The sequence below is a fragment of the Stegostoma tigrinum genome, chromosome 23, assembly GCF_030684315.1.
Source record: "Stegostoma tigrinum isolate sSteTig4 chromosome 23, sSteTig4.hap1, whole genome shotgun sequence".
Lineage (NCBI taxonomy): Eukaryota > Metazoa > Chordata > Chondrichthyes > Orectolobiformes > Stegostomatidae > Stegostoma > Stegostoma tigrinum.
The window spans coordinates 51,890,246-51,911,093 of NC_081376.1; the positions used below are offsets into that span (position 1 = coordinate 51,890,246).

At 43.9% G+C, this 20,848-nt stretch overlaps 1 protein-coding gene across 3 annotated transcripts in view; it reads right to left on the bottom strand.

The window, feature by feature from the left end:
• Positions 1–20,848, bottom strand: part of myh11b (myosin, heavy chain 11b, smooth muscle) — a 165,619-nt gene that overhangs the window by 119,959 nt on the left and 24,812 nt on the right. For all 3 annotated transcript variants that reach the window (XM_048552765.2, XM_048552764.2, XM_048552766.2), the window contains exon 3: positions 13,942–14,098. In XM_048552765.2, coding sequence (XP_048408722.1) covers positions 13,942–14,098 — 157 coding nt within the window. The remainder of the gene's footprint in view (positions 1–13,941; positions 14,099–20,848) is intronic.

Here is a 20,848-nt window from a genome sequence, read left to right on the forward strand (position 1 = left end):
TTTCCTTGATCTTACCCGCCAAAGACTGCTCATGTCCCCTCCTGGCTCTTAGATCTCTCTTTAGGTCCTTCTTGGCTAACTTGTAACTCTCAAACACCCTAACTGAGCCTTCACGCCTCATTTTTACATAAGCCTCCTTCGTCCTCTTGACAAGAGAGTCAACTTCTTTAGTAAACCACGGTTCCCTCGCTCAACCACTTCCTCCCTGCTTAACATCAAGGACACACAGTAGCTGTTCCTTGAACAAGCTCTACATTTCAATTGTGTCCAGCCCCTGCAGTTTCATTTCCCTAAATCTTGCCTAATCATCTCATATTGCCTTTCCTCCAGGTATAATTCTTGCCCTGCAGTATATACCAATCCCTTTCCAACTTTAAGTAAAAGTAACTGAATTGTGGTCACTATCACCAAAGTGCTCACCTACCTCCAAATCTAACACCTGGCTTGGTTCATTACCCAGAACCAAATCCAATGTGGCCTCCCCTCTTGTTGGCCTATCTATATACTGTGTCAGGAAACCATCCTGAACACATTTGACGCATCTGAGGTACTCGAACTGTAGCTTTTCCAGTCAATATTTGGAAAGTTAAAGTCCCCATAACAACTACACTGTTACTTTCACTCCTTTCCAGAAGCATCTTTGCAATCCTTTCCTCTACATCTCTGGAACTTTTGAGGCCTATAGAAAACTCCCAACAGGCTGACCTCTCCTTTCCTGTTTCTAACCTCAGCCCATACTCCCCCAGTAGACGAGTCCTCATCAAACGTCCTTTCTGCCACCGTAATACTGTCCTTGACTAACAGTGCCACACTTCCCACTCTTAAAATGTCCAGCATTACGGAAATAAAAGTTCAGAACAGAGTGGCACCTAGTTTCTGGTCCACACCAGTGACATGCCACACTGGGGTGTCACTGTACCAGGTCAGGAGATCACCATACCATGCCAGGATGCCCCTATGGGAAGAAGCCATTGCGTAAGGCTGGAAGGTCACCATGCCAATGCTGGGAGATCCCTGTGGGAGGAACACACTGTCCTCGAATAGAAGGTCACCATGCCAACGCTGGGAGACCACAACGCCAGGCTATATACGCTGATCTTTCTGACTAGCTCCTCATTCTGCACATAAAAACCTCAAGTATCTCCTTGTGTTACTATGAATATGAGCAGAATTGTGGGCTAATTCACAAACCCAGATCTGAACATGGAGATCTGCATCTTTTCATGCAGCACCAAGAAAGAAACTTTTTTTTATTCCCAAATAATATTCTTTCACACCAACAGATTTGATCTGGCAGGACAACCCGTCCATTTATCACACTCACTTTTATTTGCACTTTGGTGGGATGATTTTGCCTTTTTCCATGAGAGAAGATCCTGTCAAATAATCAACTCATCACAGCTTTTCATTAGAGATAGTAGGAACTGCAGATGCTGGAGCATATGAGATAACAAGGTGTAGAGCTGGATGAACACAGCAGGCCAAGCAGCAGAGGAGCAGGAAAGCTTGATGATTCTCTCTCTCTCTCTCTCCCCGTTTGTATCCGCAATTTCATTGGCTTTCTCTTGACAGGGCAGGTTATGCTCAGAGGAGGAGGGAGTTGCATCCAGCTCTGAAGAAGGGTCTAAGCCTGAAACGTCAAGCTTTCCTGCTCCTATGATGCTGCTTGGCCTGTTCTGTTCATCCAGCTCCACACCATGTTATCTCAGCCTTTCATTATCCAGGCATGCCATATCATGGGAATGGCTGGAATGGATTGGGTTTTGCAATTCAGCAAACAGCAAGTCCTTGCTCTGTGACCAAGTCTGAAAAGTATTGATTAATATTTTCCACCAGAAGGAGGGACGGGAGGTTAGAGCTTAAAGAAAATCAAGTTGTGCTTTGCATGCATCTTGTTGAGGGATGGAGCTGCCTTTCTCTTTTTTTTCAGGAAATGAAGACTTCTCTGATTGGGTATTTATCACCCGTCCCTAGTTGCCCCTTGAGAAGGTGGGGGTAAGCTGCCTTCTTGAACCGCTGCAGTCCACGTGCTGGGGTTTACCCACAATGCTTTTAGGGAGGGAATTCCAGGATTTTGACCCAGCGACACTGAAGGAACAGTGATATATTTCCAAGTCAGGGTGGTGAGTGGATAGGTTGACGAAACGTTGCCCTTCCTGCAGAGAAAGAGGCCGAGAGTAGATTTGTTTGAGGTTTTCAAAATCATGAGTTGACTTGGACAGAGTAAATAGGGAAGAACTGTTCCTGCTTGTGAAATGAACGAGACGGCGTAGTTTTAAAGTGAGTTGCAAAAAAACGTAAAGGTGACATGAAAAATCACTTTTTTCCCCCAGCAAGTAGTTAGGGTCTGGAACGCACTGCCTGGAAATGTAGTAGAGATAGGTTTAGTTGATGCATTCAAGAGGGGCATTGGATGGTTTTTGGATAGAAATGGTGTGCAAGGAGATGGCAGAAAAGGCAAGAAATTGGCTCAAGGGAATAGAATGGGACTAGATAAGAGATCAAGCACAGGCACAATAGGCTGAATGGCCTTGTTCGACACTATAGCAATTCTGAGAATGGCTGGGATTGGTTCCTATAACAGTTTGCCTTTAGGAAATTGCATAGGAATTGGGGGAAATCCACTAAATGGTTGGAAAGAACCTATCTAAAAAAAGAAAAGTTATCATCCTGAAAATATCTGACATAATTTAAAAGAGGTTCAATTTACAAAAGCGCCAACACTTTGCAATGGAAATGTTAACTTATTTCGCTGCCCAACTACAGCTGTAGATAAATTCTATCAATGTTGCTATTCAAGGATCAGATCACTTCATCAGAAATTAAAAAGTACCAAAAGAATTCAGCAGGTGAGGTAACATCACTGCCAAGAAACAGAGTTAACATTTCATCAGAAACTAATCAGTTTCAGTCAGAAATCAGACAGCCATTGACATATGATCCAAGTGTATCAATTGCCAAATAATTTATTTTTCAGGTGCATTGATCTAGCACTTTTCTTCCTGTAATGTCACATCTCCCCAGTCCCAACCTACTCTTGAGCTGCATTATCCTCACATGGTTTAAAGTTTCCTTTGGCAGATTGCTCTTCAGATGAATGGCACCCGAAGAGAAGAATAAGCCAATCACAACATTGCCTCTATAATTCACAGGAATGACTTGACAATCAAAAAATGTTCTCCTTCTTTAAACCTCCATAGAGTTTCATATTTCCTTCTCCAAAACCCCATAGAGTTTCATATTTCCTTCTCCAAAATCCCATATAGTTTCATTTTCCTTTTTCAAAACACCATGTAGTTTCCCCTTTCCCTTGCTGGTCACAGGTGACCTCAACAAGACCATAGAACATAGAACATAGAACATTACAGCACAGTACAGGCCCTTCGGCCCTCGATGTTGTGCTGACCTGTCATACTGATCTGAAGCCCATCTAACCTACACTATTCCATGTACGTCCATATGCTCGTCCAATGACGACTTAAATGTACCTAAAGTTGGCGAATCTACTACCATTGCAGGCAAAGCGTTCCATTCCCTTACTACTCTCTGAGTAAAGAAACTACCTCTGACATCTGTCCTATATCTTTCACCCCTGAATTTAAAGCTATGCCCCCTCGTGCTCGCCATCACCATCCTAGGAAAAAAGCTCTCCCTATCCACCCTATCTAACCCTCTGATTATTTTATATGTTTCAATTAAGTCACCTCTCAACCTTCTTCTCCCTAACGAAAACAGCCTCAAGTCCCTCAGCCTTTCCTCATAAGACCTTCCCTCCATACCAGGCAACATCCTAGTAAATCTCCTCTGCACCCTTTCCAAAGCTTCCACATCCTTCTTATAATGCAATGACCAGAACTGTACACAATACTCCAAGTGCGGCTGCACAGAGTTTTGTACAGCTTCACCATAACCTCTTGGTTCCGGAACTCGATCCCTCCATTAATAAAAGCTAAAACATTGTATGCCTTCTTAACAGCCCTGTCAACCTGGGTTGCAACTTTCAAGGATCTGTGTACATGGACACCGAGATCTCTCTGCTCATCTACACTACTAAGAATCTTACCATTAGCCCTGTACTATGCCTTCTGGTTACTCCTACCAAAGTGCATCACCTCACACTTGTCTGCATTAAACTCCATTTGCCACCTCTCAGCCCAGCTCTGCAACTTATCTATGTCTCTCTGCAACCTACAGCATCCTTCATCACTATCCACAACTCCACTGACCTTAGTGTCGTCTGCAAATTTACTAACCCATCCTTCTACGCCCTCGTCCAGGTCATTTATAAAAATGGCAAAGAGCAGTGGACCCAACAGTGGGCCCTAGCGGTACACCACTAGTAACTGGTCTCCAGGATGAACATTTCCCATCAACTACCACCCTCTGTTTTCTTTGAGCGAGCCAATTTCTGATCCAAACTGCTCTATCTCCCACAATTCCATTCCTCCGCATTTTGTACAATAGCCTATTGTGGGGAACCTTATCGAACACCTTGCTGAAATAAATAGAACTAATAGAAAGAAACCTCCAACACAGACTGTTACTCATGTTTGTACACTTTAGACTGGGTGTTAATGATTGTACTTGGAATAGGGGCTGGGGGTCATCATTGCAAGGGTGAGGGTTCTCAAATTTAGAGCCCTCAGGCTCCACAGAACTTCCCAGGATGCCTGCGAAGTCATGTATTGCTGCCTTTGTCTGTCATCTTCCTGGTAAAGTTGACGGCTGCTCGCAAGCTCTGACTTATGGCAGCTCCGCAACAACCTTGCTGAGATCTTCGTGAGTGAGCATCAGCATTTAAACTGATAGTTTGACTCCAAGTATTTGCAGTAAGGGCACACAGTGGGCAGTGCGGCAACAGTACCCCATCGCATTCAGATTGGTAAACAGCGCAGGGTGAAAAAGCACACACACAGTCAGCAAGTCGGCTGGCCATCTAGGGTTCCGTCAAAATGTTGACAATTTTCCCCAGTAGGAGTCAACAAGATTAATCCCACTCAATGAGGAGCATGGAGGTATCAGGGAGTGAAGTATTTACTGTTGCTTAAAGCACAGGATTACCTTAAATAGAAATAAAAATAAGTGCTTTAATACCATCAATCATACCATGCTCACTATTGGCATGATTCCATAGAAATTTGTTCAACAGGACATTGATGAACATTTTAGGCTGGAGAGTTTCAGTTATGAAGAGAGATTGGACAGACTGGGATTATTTTCCATCGAGCACAGCAGATGGAGAGGGGACATGACTGAGATGTATAACATTATGAGGGGCATAGACAGGGAAAGAGCAAGAAAACTTTTCCTTTTGCCGAAGGGATCAATGACCAAGGGCAGAGATTCAAAGTGAGGGGCAGGAGGTTTATGGGAGATGTGAGGAAAATCTTTTTGTCTCCGAGGGTGTGCGAGGCAGAAATCCTCACCACATTGAAGAAGGATTTAGATGTACACTTGTGGTACCAAGACTTCGGGCTAAATATTAGGAAATAGGATCAGAGCACTTCGGTGCTTGCTTTTGACTGTTGCAGATTTGATGGGCAAAGGGATTTTTTTCCTGTGCTGTAGCCCCAGCTATGACCTTATGGAATTAGAATTTAATTGGTTTGTGGGAGTGAAGGGAGGAAGTCCATGATTGTTAATTTGTTCAGGAAAGAGCCCTGTAACTAGACCTGTCTCTGAATCAGACAGTGAGGAGTGCACCCAGTACAACAACAAATCTGGACCTTACTGGCGAACCAGCAGTCACTGGCCTCCCGGAATAGGAGTTTGTGTCCTGGCCTGAGGAGGCTTTCACAAATCAAACTGTATCAGGAATGGAGACAGTAGGAGCTGCAGATGCTGAAGAATCTGAGATAACAAGGTGCAGATCTGGATGAATGCAGCAGGCCAAGCAGCATCAGAGGAGCAGGAAAGCTGACGTTTTGGGCCTAGACCCTTCTTTAGAATGATTTTCTGAAGAATGGTCTAGGCCCGAAATGTCAGCTTTCCTGCTCCTCTGATGCTGCTTGGCCTGCTGTGTTCATATAGATCTACACCTTGTTGTATAGGGATGGTATTATACACCTCTGTAACAGGTCAGACTAGAACTCAGACCTCCTGACTCAGGAGGTAAAGAAAACTACCACTGTGCTACAAGAGAAGTGGTTAGGATGATGGAGGGGGCTCCTTATCCTCTTACCTGTCTCAGGTTTGGTTTGAATAAATTTCTGCTAAAGGGGACACTCTGATGTCAGAGACACTTACTGTTCAACGTCTCCAAAAGCTCCCTCTGGAGGCTGGATATGGGAATGACAGTCAGAGCTCGACGTGGCCACTCTTGGTCGACCCAACTCCCCCTCAACCAAGGGGCGAATGAAGATATGCCGTCCTTCCCTCCCTTCAGAATGGAGCAGGTGCATAATCACTCCTGCCCTTTACTTCCCAATGGATCCAGAATGCAATCCCAATCTGGCAGGATTGCAGGACAGGAGTGAGTCAGTTTAATTGCTCAGCTGTCCTAGACATAAACACTGGTCCTCTTCTTAATCAAAATTAACCACAAAAAAAATTGTAAGAGAATCACAGAAGTGTTGAAAGGTAAAGATAAACTCGCTATAGTCCTACTGAGCCACGGGGCTGCTCTCCCATTAGGGAGTGATGACTGGTGGTGAGTTTAACCTGAGAGTCACCATGCCTCAGGTGAGTGGAGAGGCTGAGAAGGGGTCCCTCATGGTAACCTCAGCTAGCGTGTTACAGCCATTAGGCCCATCATGCCTGTACCAGCTCTTCAAACAAGTATCATGACCTTCTGCAACAGTAACACCGAGGCTGGGTGTCAGTGTCTGTGTGGTGTGGACTGGTTCCTTTTGCTTTACTGTACTGTTTGTGCCCTGAGCCTCGCATTTATTAGGAGGTGACCATTAGGGCTATGACAGTCTGCAGAATTCGCTCCTCACAGTTCAACAGATAAGGAACAAACATTGTTTTTCATCAGTAAGCGGTGGGCCACTTAGAAAGGCTTGACCTTCCTGGGTATGGCCCTGTGCTAATGGGCAGTGTAGCCTGTTGACCAGTGCCACACCTCAACAAACAGGCCCTGGGAGCTTTGTTCACACTGAGGCATTCAGCAGTAAAGTTTAACCTATTGTGAGGTGATGCTGTAAGATGCTCTGTCACTACACCATCGAGATCTTTGGGGGGTGAAGGCCAGTGCTTCAGCCGATAAATTGTGTAATCAAATGTTCGCACCTCTTCCTCAGCTGAACTTGAGGGCTAATCTTACGGGAAGGGAGATCGACGCTGGTCATGTTTAGGCTTATGGACAGCACAGCAGATTATTTATAGTTAAAGTCACCGAATCTCATTGGCAATTTAAAAAAAACACAAGTCATGGTGGATTCACAATGACAGGGTTATTTTTACTCCAATTATCACTTACACTTCACCAGCCTCTCAAAAAAATCTAAACTTTTAAAGAAAATTCTACATGAATATACAAATGCTATTTGGACTCCTTTCTACTTCACGTCCGAAACCGATTTAGAGAGAATGAACAGGGATTTTGCAATAAATACCCAAATTGTCTAACCATGGCCAATGCTGACATCAGGACTTTGAGATTGTTTTAAAACTTGACACTACATTTCTGATAAATGCCTTTTTATGGAATTCATTAAGCACTCAAAGAATTGGGCAAGCTGCTTGCAAAGTAGAGAGGATGCACTGTTGTTGCATAATCGATGAACTGTACTTCTCAAAGGAAGTCCTGCAACTGGACTTTGACCAAGCTCCTGAAAACAAAATTAAACTTCTCGTGAGGATTGTGAGCTCATATTGAAGATACTCGCCACGATTACTTCACACGAAAAGCTCTGTATTCAGTTCCACAGGGGGGCCTGCCATTGGGCCTACATTCACACCTCCACTGGCTTTTCATTCAAATTGGAAAGGAAAAGGGTCTTCATTAGGCATTGATGATTAATCACAGCCACCCCAACCCCAAACCAAAATGTACAGAACAGGCAAATGAAATCTTGCATTCTTGTAGGATGGACAATTGAAACAGGCCAATTCTCCCTGAACTGCAGCCTAATGGAATCTACATTTTATAGCAGATAACCACAAATATGCAAAAAATGAGAAACAGCATGATTATCTTTAATGCCCTGTACTTCTTTTGCAAGGTGGTGAGAGGCAATGGCCTGCAGATTAATTTTCAGTTTCTGGAGACTCCTATTCAATCCGAGACAGATTACTTTCCTTAACACTCCTTTCTCTTTTATCACAGCAGGCCAAGCAGCATCTTAGGAGCACAAAAACTGACGTTTCAGGCCTAGATCCTTCATCAGGTAGGCCCGAAATATCAGCTTTTGTGCACCTGAGATGCTGCTGGGCCAGCTGTGTTCATCCAGCTCCACACTTTATTATCTCGGATTCTCCAGCATCTGCAGTTCTCACTATCTCTTCCTTTTTTATCATGTAGCTCACTGATGCACAGTGAGATGTGGTTTAAGGACAGACTGATTGAGGTGAACACCCAGTCAAGAATAATCTTTGGGCTTAGACTTCAAAGTAACGCTATTTGTTATACACTAAGTGCTGCAATATGCGGCAATCATAGATATACAAGCTGTGCTTTGTGTGTGTGAGTGAGAGAGAGAGAGAGAGAGAGAGAGAGAGTGAGTGTGAGAGAGAGAGAGAGTGCTGACAGTCACAGTGGGTAAAGACTCTGATGTTTTTCACATATTCATGTCCATGTGCTCTCAGGCTTCTCCTAAGCTCAAATCTACTATTCAAACCCCACCATTACAACCCTGTGACATTATTGCAAGGTTACTCCGGGGTCCAGAAGCTCTTACACAACAGTTTCTATATCAAATTCTGTCCATTTCCTCCATGTTTCTTTCCTTTAGGTTTTTATTTTCTCATTTCGTACTGTTCTTTTGCTTCATTTTGTTCAGCCATGTTTAAGATATGGGGAATAGGCAGTTAAGGATGGAGATGAGAAGTTTTTCCACCCAGGGAGTGCAGAGCCTATGGAATTCTCTGCCACTGAAAGTGGTTGAGGGCAAACCATTGAACATTTTCAAGAAAGAGTTATAGTTCTTAGGGACCAAAGGATATGGGGAGAAAGTGGGAACAGGGGCATGAGTGAGATGGTCAGCTGTGACGATATTGGATGGTGGGACGGGCTCGAAGGGCTGAATGGCCTACTACTGCTCTTATTTTTCTGTGTTTCTATCTTACATATCATGTGTCGCACGATTGTTAAGATGATCTCCTTCTGATTAGTAGGGTGCTGCCTGAGCAGAGCCTGACACCCATCAGTTTTAAGCAATGGGGAAAGATCCCAACCTCCACTTTCTGACTAGCTGAGATTGAGAATTTTTTTTTCTTTATTCATTCATGGGATGAGGGTGTTGCTGGCCAGGCAGCATTTATTGCCCATCCCTAATTGCCCAGAGGGTTAAGAGTCAACCACATTGCTGTGGGTCTGGAGTCACATGTCGGCCAGACAAGGTAAGGATGGCAGTTTCTTTCCCTAAAGGACATTAGTGAATCAGATGGGTTTCAGACACAGAATTTATAAGTAAAAGATCTAAGGTTCACACCATTGTGGATGTACTAAACAAACCTAAGATGCTGTTCAATCTTTAATCAGTTAGAAGGTTTTAATTGATTAATATGTTTGTTTAATGCATACTCATCAGTGGTGTGACCCTTTGATCTTTTTCTCATAAATTCTGTGTCTGATACTACCTCTCTTACTAACACCTGAAGGAGGAGCGAGACTCCAGAAGCTTGTGTTTTCAAATAAATCCGTTGGACTACAACCTGGGGAAGAGATAATGGGAACTGCCGATGCTGGAGAATCTGAGATAACAAGGTGTAGAACTGGATGAACACAGCAGGCCAAGCAGCTTCTTAGGAGCAGGAAAGCTGATGTTTCTGGCCTAGACCCTTCATCAGAAAATGAAGAAGGAACAGTTTCTGAAGAAGGGTCTAGGCCCGAAACGTCAGCCTTCCTGCTCCGTTCATCCAGCTCCATACCTTGTAATCTCGGGCTACAGCCTGGTGTCATGTGATTTCTGACCTTTTCCACCCCAGTCCAACAGCGGCTCCTCTACATCACACACTGTTGTCAAGCAGAGACAGCACCCAATGACAAAGGAAGTGAATGTTATCTACTATTCCATTACCACACCCACAGCTTGCATTGGAGCACAGTTAGATTGCAATCAGACTCCCCATATTTGCCTGATGAGAAAGTAATGAGAGAGCAGTGAAATTCTTTTCAATGATCTGGATTTGAGCTTGGGTTGTGAAAGAGAATATCCTACAATCATACCGTTTTATTACCCCTTTCCAAAATATCAAGAGTATTAAATTAAATATATCATATCAAACTAATTAATCACTTGCTGTATCAGCGATATGAATGGTTTTAGACAAGGTACATTAACTATCATTTCAATGTGACAAAGCACATACCTCAAGATAATTGCAATATCTATTTAAGTTACTGTCTCTTTTAACAGGTGATTGCTGATTTAATAGAGATGACTCAATTTATTAACCTTCCAAAGATAATGTACATAAAGTAACTGTTAGACTATTCCAAGTGTAATTACATGATGCTGCTGCTTAACTGAAACCTCGGGATTTAGAAAATGTCATTTATAATGTCTGTTTAAAATTATATAGAGTCAAGCAGTCATAGAGCTGTACAGCACAGAAACAGACCCTTTGGTCTAACTTGTCTATGCAAAGCAGATATCCTGAGCAAATCTAGTCCCATTTGCCAGCATTTGGCCCATATCCCTCTAACCCCTTCCTATTCGTGTACACATCCAGATGCCTTTTAAATGCTGTAATTGTACCAGCCTCCACCCACTTCCTCTGGCAGCTCGTTCTACACACTCAACACCCTCTGTGTGAAGAAGTTGCTCCTTAGATCCCTTTCAAATCTTCCCCCTCTTACCTTAAACCAATGCCCCTCTAGTTTTGGGCTCCCCTACGCTGGGGTAAAGACCTTGACTATTCATCCTATCCACCCTCCTCATGATTTTATGAATCTCCACAAGGTCACCCCTTAGCCTCTCTCACTCCAGGGGAAATAGCCCCCAGCCTATTCAGCCCCTCCCTAGAGCTCAAACCCTCCAACCCTGGCAACATCCTTGTACAAAAATCTTTTCTGAATCCTTTCATGTTCCACAACATCCTTCCTATAACTGGGAGTCCAGATTTGACCATAAGACCATAAGACATGGGAGTAGAAGTAAGGCCATTCAGCCCATCAAGTCCACTCCGCCATTTAAATCATGGCTGATGGGCATTTCGACTCCACTTCCCTGCACTCTCCCCGTAGCCCTTGATTCCTTTTGAGATCAAGAATTTGTCGATCTCTGCCTTGAAGACATCCAACGTTCCGGCCTCCACCTCACTCTGCAGTAATGAATTCCACAGGCCCACCACTCTCTGGCTGAAGAAATGTCGTCACATTTCAGTTTTAAATTTACCCCCTCTAATTCTAAGGCTGTGCCCACAGGTCGTAGTCTCCCCGCCTAATTTGCATGCAGTATTCCAGTAGTGGTCTGACCAATGTCCTGTACAGCTATATCATGACCTCCAAACTTTCATACTCAATGCACTGACCAATAAAGGCAACTATGCCAAATGCTTTTTTCACTATCCTGTCTACCTGCCATTCCAAGGAACTATGAACTTGCCAGATCCTCAAAATATATTGGTGAAATATTTAATTGGATGAAAGGTCTTAAGCAGTAATGTCTCAGAAACAGAACAGCTCCTGCCAGACCTAGACCACAAGATCATAAGGAATAGGAACATGAGTAGGCTATTCAGCGCCTCGAGCCTGCCCTGTCATTAAGTAGGATTACGGCTGATCCAACATTCAGGCCCGTTTTCTTGCATTTTCCCCTGCTTAGCACTTCCAGCAGTCCTTGATTTTCTTTCATGTTTCATGCACCTGCAGTTTCTTTTGTTCTAATTCATTGGAACGGTTTGTACCTTCATCCGTTGAAGGCTCATGTTGATTCCTTTCAATTCCGGGTCATTTTTCTGTGATATTCACAATGTTAATCTAGTTACTCATAAAGTTTGTTGTTTTGTGGTAAGCTTGAAAAAATGTACATGCAACATATATTGAACCTAAAGTTCATAACACTCCACAATGAGACTGATGTTGTACCAACTTCCTGGGAAGTGGGATGAAGGAAATCCGGTGAAATACGGGAGAACAGAGTCGACAGATGTAAGTGGGATTATCCAGGAGAGGGGAAACATCATCACATCCTTGTTGGGATGAATAGTTTATTTGCATTTCTCTGCAGCAGCTGATAAGGTTACTCATGGTAAACAAACCAATTCACAACTGAAACAAAGCTCAAAATTTAAGCAGATAATAAAATGTGAGGCTGGATGAACACAGCAGGCCAAGCAGCATCTCAGGAGCACAAAAGCTGACGTTTCGGGCCTAGACCCGAAAGGGTCTAGGCCCGAAACGTCAGCTTTTGTGCTCCTGAGATGCTGCTTGGCCTGCTGTGTTCATCCAGCCTCACATTTTATTATCTTGGAATCTCCAGCATCTGCAGTTCCCATTATCTCAAAATTTAAGCAGGATTGTTAACTCCTCTAACACCTTGCCTCTACACCCTGTGCCCATACCTCTGTCACTGCCTCTGAGATAACCTGGATTTTTCCATCTCCACTGATCTTCCGCATTACTGAGCCGCTCTTCCTCTCTGATCACGTAACCTTTTATCATCTCTCCCACTCTGTCTTGCAATCTTTCCCACTTCACCTTGCTCATGAGAAACAAAGCGGCACATAATCTCTCCTATTGCTTGGAAACACAGCTGGCTTTGTATTTTCAGTTCCTAAATATCACCAAGGCTTTGAAACATTGGCCTCTATGGCCCTCTGGTGTTCCCGCCACTGCTGAAACCCTTCTCTGTCTTTGCCCTCCATAAACAACTAATGATTGAAAACTCTGCTGCTTGCCTCAATCATCACTCGGTCTCAGTCGCCTCGCTGAGTCATCATTTCTGCAATCCCTCCTCTTCAGAGAATACCATTGTCCAACAACTCAAATGTAAAATCATTGACCTCAGCTTCAGACATCTCTGGTCTCTCCTTTAGATTTTCAGCTTTCTCATTTGCTTTTGTTGGTGAAGCTTTCACCCTAGCTGAGCTCTAATCGAAGGAATTTCTTCCTTATGTTTTCTGTATCTCCATCTCCTTCCTCAAAGCTCACCTTATCTGAAGAGGCTCTTGACGATCTCCCTTAACCCTCCCACAGGTTAATTCTATTCTTACCTTAAGCGATTTGGAGGTTTTCCTTCATCTTAAAGGTATCAAATGAGCATGAATTGCTTAAGTTATAAAAAAGATAATAGGTACCAGAGAGAGATTTTAAAACTGTAATCCTCCAATTAAAGTAGTTGATGATGTCTTTTGTATAGGTTGTGATCTATAATCACTCCAGACTGCCTGTTATTTTCTGCTAATTTTAAATACAACAAATAAATAACAGTAATGTGTTTCAGGCAAATACATTTTACAGTATTGTCCCAATAGTACTGTAGGACAAATTTCATCAACAATTCCATGTTATGACAGCTAACAGAAAAAGTCAAAACGAGTAAAACATCAATTTACCAATGTTTATGATTAACAATTTTCTTTGCTGGTTTCATTTTAATGGTTTCCTGTTTTAGAGTCGATTAGAACAATTCCAAGACCCAGTAAAACTAAACTCTAATTCTGCAGTAATTACAGCGCGTGAATCTGCTGAATTTCTGTCGAGAGGTTAGTGACTGTAAGTTATCAACATTGACAACTTTCTTTTCACAGCGAGACATAAAAACGCTCAGGCAACAGGCTTTAACCAGGCTCAGTGGTAAAAGCACAAACAGTAGGTGGGTATTGCGTGTTTACCTTGCAGCATGCTCCTGTATGCAGTGTCAGCAATGGCATAGATATGGGGCGGCATCTCATGTCGCTTCTTCCCTTTGTACATTTCGACAATCTTCTCAGTGTAGATGGGCAACATTTTGTATGGGTTTACGACAACACAGAATAGACCTGAGTATGTCTGAAAAAGAGGAATAACAACATCTATTTATACAGCAACTCAGGATTTCATAAATCAGCTTATTAATGGTCAGTTAAAATACTCTCAGGAGATTTGCAGTTGAGTAAAACTGAGTTTCATGTTTCTGAAAGGTACTCCATCTATTAACTTTTATTAAACTTAAGAAATTCACGTGCATTTGATACCTTGAAAGATGAAGGAAAAACTCCAACTCACTTAAGGTAAGAATAGGATTAACCTGTGGGAGGGCTAAGGGAGATCGTCAAAAGCCTCTTCAGATAAGATGAGCTTTGAGCAAGGAGATGGAGATACAGAAAACATAAAGGAAGGAATTCCATCGATTAGAGCTCAGCTAGGGTGAAGGCTTCGCCAACGAGAACAAAAGAGAAAACTGAAATCCAAAGGAGAGACCAGAGATGTCTGAAGCGGAGGTCAATGATTTTACATTTGAGTTGTTGGGCAATGGTATTCTCTGAAGAGCAGGAATTGCAAAAATGATGACTGAGCAAGTCATCTGATTAAAATTATTATGCTCGTATAGGCCCAAAGTTTACGGATTTTGCATTAAAATTCAAATGTATTTTTCACCGAAGCTTAGGTTCCAAAGTTGTGGTAATTGTTGATGGTCCAAAGAATAAGAGCAAAATTCAAAATGTGTATGGAATTGCTAACATTTTATATTCTAGCAAAGCAAGTGAACTGGATTGTCTTTCAAATATTAAATTTAAAAATGTCTAGATGGCTCAACACACTCCTAGTCACCTGTTATTCTCTTTATAATTTTTGCTGAAACTACAAATATGTATTTCAAGTTGGAGAAGTTGTGGCTTTTTGTCTTCGAGCAAATCTTTTTACTTCCCAATGATTTGAAGGGATTCTGAAAAGAAATGGGATATTTACAACAAATAGAGACAGAAATCGCTGGAGAATCTCAGCAGGTCTGGCAACATCTGTGGAGAGAGAAGCAAATTAACATTTCCCACCTGATATGGTGCTTCTTCAGAACTGAACTTGAAACATTATTGTTTCTCCCTCCCAGATGCTGCCAGACCTGTTGAGTTTCTCCAGTGGTTGATGATTTCTGTTTGTGTCAGATCTCCAGCATGTTTGTTTTTGTTTGGAATATTTATAAGTCTTAACAAAAATGTACTTATGCACAATAGTCCATAAAATGCTGAGGAACAAAGTTAATTCTCTGACATTCCACATTGTTTGGCCATTTCTATCAGCAATCCTGATCATTCTAAATCAGTGAGTTGTGTTATAACAACCGTTTTAAACTGGGAGAGAGTTAGGATTCACTGAGACATTCTTTCTGATTATCTTTACTTCTGTTTCTCATTTGAGTGAATATGATAAAAATCTAGTTGGGAGAAAGCAGACTATGGGAAGCTATCAGCATCAACATTTATTGTCCACTCTTCTCATCAATCCCCTGTTGGGGGCTATAAAAGAAAATGTTACAGACATGAAGGCATCATTTACTGCCTTGTTCCTGTCTGTTCCTGGGTCATCACCAGTTTGTGAACTGCCTGATCCAGGGGGCCAAAATAAACAGGGCAGAACCTCACTAATACCTACACAGAAACAGGAAGGAACCTCACTGACACCTACACAGAAACAGGGAGGAACCTCACTGACACCTACACAGAAACAGGAAGGAACCTCACCGACACCTACACAGAAACAGGGAGGAACCTCACTGACACCTACACAGAAACAGGGAGGAACCTCACTGACACCTACACCGACACAGAAACAGGGAGGAACCTCACCGACACCTACACGGATACAGGGCAGAACCTCACTGACACCTACACAGAAACAGGGAGGAACCTCACTGGCACCTACACAGAAACAGGGAGGAACCTCACTGGCACCTACACAGAAACAGGGAGGAACCTCACTGGCACCTACACAGAAACAGGGAGGAACCTCACTGGCACCTACACAGAAACAGGGAGGAACCTCACTGGCACCTACACAGAAACAGGGAGGAACCTCACCGACACCTACACAGAAACAGGGCACAACCTCACTGACACCGACACAGAAACAGCGAGGAACCTCACCGACACCGACACAGAAACAGGAAGGAACCTCACTGACACCTACACAGAAACAGGGAGGAACCTCACTGACACCTACACAGAAACAGGGAGGAACCTCACTGGCACCTACACAGAAACAGGGAGGAACCTCACTGGCACCTACACAGAAACAGGGAGGAACCTCACTGGCACCTACACAGAAACAGGGAGGAACCTCACCGACACCTACACAGAAACAGGGAGGAACCTCACCGACACCTACACAGAAACAGGGCACAACCTCACTGACACCGACACAGAAACAGGGAGGAACCTCACCGACACCTACACAGAAACAGGGCACAACCTCACCAACACCTACACAGAAACAGGGAGGAACCTCACCGGCACCTACACAGAAACAGGAAGGAACCTCACCGGCACCTACACAGAAACAGGAAGGAACCTCACCAACACCTACACAGAAACAGGGAGGGACCTCACTGGCACCTACACAGAAACAGGGAGGAACCTCACCGACACCTACACAGAAACAGGGAGGAACCTCACCGACACCTACACAGAAACAGGGAGGAACCTCACCGACACCTACACAGAAACAGGGCACAACCTCACTGACACCGACACAGAAACAGGGAGGAACCTCACCGACACCTACACAGAAACAGGGCACAACCTCACCAACACCTACACAGAAACAGGGAGGAACCTCACTGGCACCTACACAGAAACAGGGAGGAACCTCACTGGCACCTACACAGAAACAGGGAGGAACCTCACTGGCACCTACACAGAAACAGGGAGGAACCTCACTGGCACCTACACAGAAACAGGGAGGAACCTCACCGACACCTACACAGAAACAGGGCACAACCTCACTGACACCGACACAGAAACAGCGAGGAACCTCACCGACACCGACACAGAAACAGGAAGGAACCTCACTGACACCTACACAGAAACAGGGAGGAACCTCACTGACACCTACACAGAAACAGGGAGGAACCTCACTGGCACCTACACAGAAACAGGGAGGAACCTCACTGGCACCTACACAGAAACAGGGAGGAACCTCACCGACACCTACACAGAAACAGGGAGGAACCTCACCGACACCTACACAGAAACAGGGCACAACCTCACTGACACCGACACAGAAACAGGGAGGAACCTCACCGACACCTACACAGAAACAGGGCACAACCTCACCAACACCTACACAGAAACAGGGAGGAACCTCACCGGCACCTACACAGAAACAGGAAGGAACCTCACCGGCACCTACACAGAAACAGGAAGGAACCTCACCAACACCTACACAGAAACAGGGAGGGACCTCACTGGCACCTACACAGAAACAGGGAGGAACCTCACCGACACCTACACAGAAACAGGGAGGAACCTCACCGACACCTACACAGAAACAGGGCACAACCTCACTGACACAGACACAGAAACAGGGAGGAACCTCACCGACACCTACACAGAAACAGGGCACAACCTCACCAACACCTACACAGAAACAGGGAGGAACCTCACCGGCACCTACACAGAAACAGGAAGGAACCTCACTAATACCTACACAGAAACAGGAAGGAACCTCACCAACACCTACACAGAAACAGGAAGGAACCTCACTGACACCTACACAGAAACAGGAAGGAACCTCACTGACACCTACACAGAAACAGGGAGGAACCTCACCGACACCTACACAGAAACAGGGCACAACCTCACTGACACCGACACAGAAACAGGGAGGAACCTCACCAACACCTACACAGAAACAGGGCACAACCTCACCAACACCTACACAGAAACAGGGAGGAACCTCACTGGCACCTACACAGAAACAGGGAGGAACCTCACTGGCACCTACACAGAAACAGGAAGGAACCTCACTGGCACCTGCACAGAAACAGGAAGGAACCTCACCAACACCTACACAGAAACAGGGAGGGACCTCACCGGCACCTACACAGAAACAGGGAGGAACCTCACCGACCCCTACACAGAAACAGGGAGGAACCTCACCGACCCCTACACAGAAACAGGGAGGAACCTCACCGACACCTACACAGAAACAGGGCACAACCTCACTGACACCGACACAGAAACAGGGAGGAACCTCACCGACACCTACACAGAAACAGGGCACAACCTCACCAACACCTACACAGAAACAGGGAGGAACCTCACCGGCACCTACACAGAAACAGGAAGGAACCTCACTAATACCTACACAGAAACAGGAAGGAACCTCACCAACACCTACACAGAAACAGGAAGGAACCTCACTGACACCTACACAGAAACAGGGCACAACCTCACTGACACCTACACAGAAACAGGGAGGAGCCTCACTGACACCTACACAGAAACAGGAAGGAACCTCACTGACACCTACACAGAAACAGGAAGGAACCTCACCAACACCTACACAGAAACAGGAAGGAACCTCACCGACACCTACACAGAAACAGGAAGGAACCTCACCGACACCTACACATGAGATGAATGGGTCCACAGAGCGATTTTGAAATATTTATGAACAGGCCATGAGCTGTCCTTGTTCTGCTCATTTGAACATAGTTAAGAGAAGTCTATCGGATGCTTTTTTTTTGAAAAGAAAGGGCACCACGACAGACGGAGAGGAAGAAAGGAAGAGTGAAGACATCTCAAACGATTTTGTTAGTCCAACAAGAGCACCATTCTCACTTGGAGTGACAAAACCTGGGGATTGCTGAAACAGGGAGACACACTGCCAAAGCTTTTCATCTTTCCCTCATCAGGACAGATGTAAGAATGCCAAACTTTAAAGGGGACAACAATGTGTACAGGATGAGAAAAGAGTGCTGATTGGTTGTCAGGTTGATTCTGATAGAACGCGTCAAGCAGCTGCTTTCACTGACAGGGTTTTGAATGTACTCAAGTAGCCTGTGTTTGCAGAAACCAGAATCAAACGTCCAGCATGCCCTGGGAAGTTCACTAAATTAATTCCAGAGTCGAGGGGTTTGTCTCCGACTGAATTTCGACTGAAACGCTTTGGAGCTTAGGAGGATGACGGGAGATCTCATTGAAGGATATAAGATAGTAAAGAAGATTGACAAAGTAGACGGAGGGAGGATGTTTCCGCATGTGGGGAAATCTGGAACAAATGGTCATAGTTTCAGGATAAGCGGCAACAGATTTAAAACAGAGATGAGGAGAAATTACTGCTCTCAAAGGATCGTGAATCTATGGAATTCACTACCTCAGAGTGTGGTGGATGCTGGGACATTGGATAAATTTAAAGAGGGGATGGAGAGATTTTTAATGTGTCATGGGTTGAAGGGTTTATAGAGAGCAAGCAGGAAAGTGGAATTGAGGCCAAGATGGGATCAGCCATGATCATATTAAATGGTAGATCAGGTTCGAGGGGCTGATGATCTATTCCTGCTCCTGATACCTATGTATGTATGTATGTATGAAGAGCATTTGTTGCACTTGACATCTAGATCAGGAAAGTTCTTGATTTGAGATGAGATGACGATTCCCAGTATGGGGTGACCTTAGACAGATTATAAATAGCAAGCATCCCATGTAAAAGCAAAATGACCGGAATTCTTCTGACTGTTACCATCCAGCAATCCCCAATGGAAATTTGTGGATAAGAGTTAGCTTTAGGCTTACCAGTGGTGGGCCCCACATAAACAGCAGTTCTATAAATGACTGTGTGAAATACAGCATATATTCTTCAGCAATGGCAGAGATATTATGTCAATCAGTTAAACTGCTCAGAATTAGAGTCTTATTGGAGCCAGATTTTCCCTATTGCATACTAGTAACTTTGAGTTCGAAATATTTGCAAGATTCACAGATCACGTTGTTATTATTAATACAGCTTATGTTTAAAACAGGAACTTCCTGCCACTATTGTATAATCATTTCTCAAGACTTAAGGACAATCAAAGTTTAATCTCTAAAAGGCTTGCAAAGGTTTTTTGGCATCCATCATCCCAGAAATATTAACTCACTGTATTAACCATTCTTGAATTGGGTTCTCGACCTCTTCAGCCTCGAATTCTCCTTTAACATAAACATACACTGCACTGTGAACTGCTCTAATTCAGGCCATGTAATTATACATCAACTTCAACTGAAACAATAATATTTCAAAATTAAACTCAGCAGGTCTGGAAACATCTGTGCAGAGGAACCCTTCAACTTTTATGGAAAAAGGATCACTGGACTTGTTTCTCTCTCTACAGATTCTGCTGAGTTTTCCCAGCATTTTCAGCTTTAGTTTCAGATCTCCAGCATCCACAGTTCTTTGTTTTATAATAATATTTCACACTCCATATTTCAAACTGTGCCTAAATCAATCAGATGCAACTCAAGAAGAATTTTAGCAAGACTCATACATTTCTGAATAATTAACACAAACATAACACGCACTCACACTTGTAACAGCTATTATCGCCACTAATCAAAGTTCCACTGTCATGGCTTTTTTAAAAATCTATAGCTACACTATTGACACTTCCTGAAGATTAGGGGTGGCATGATGGCTCAGAGGTCAGCACTGTAACCTCATAGTGCCAGGGACCCAGGTTCAATTCCATCCTTCAATACTGTCTGTGTGGAGTTTGCACATTCTCCCTGTGTCTGTGTGGATTTCCTCTCACTATCCCAAGATGTACAGGCGAGGTGGATTGGC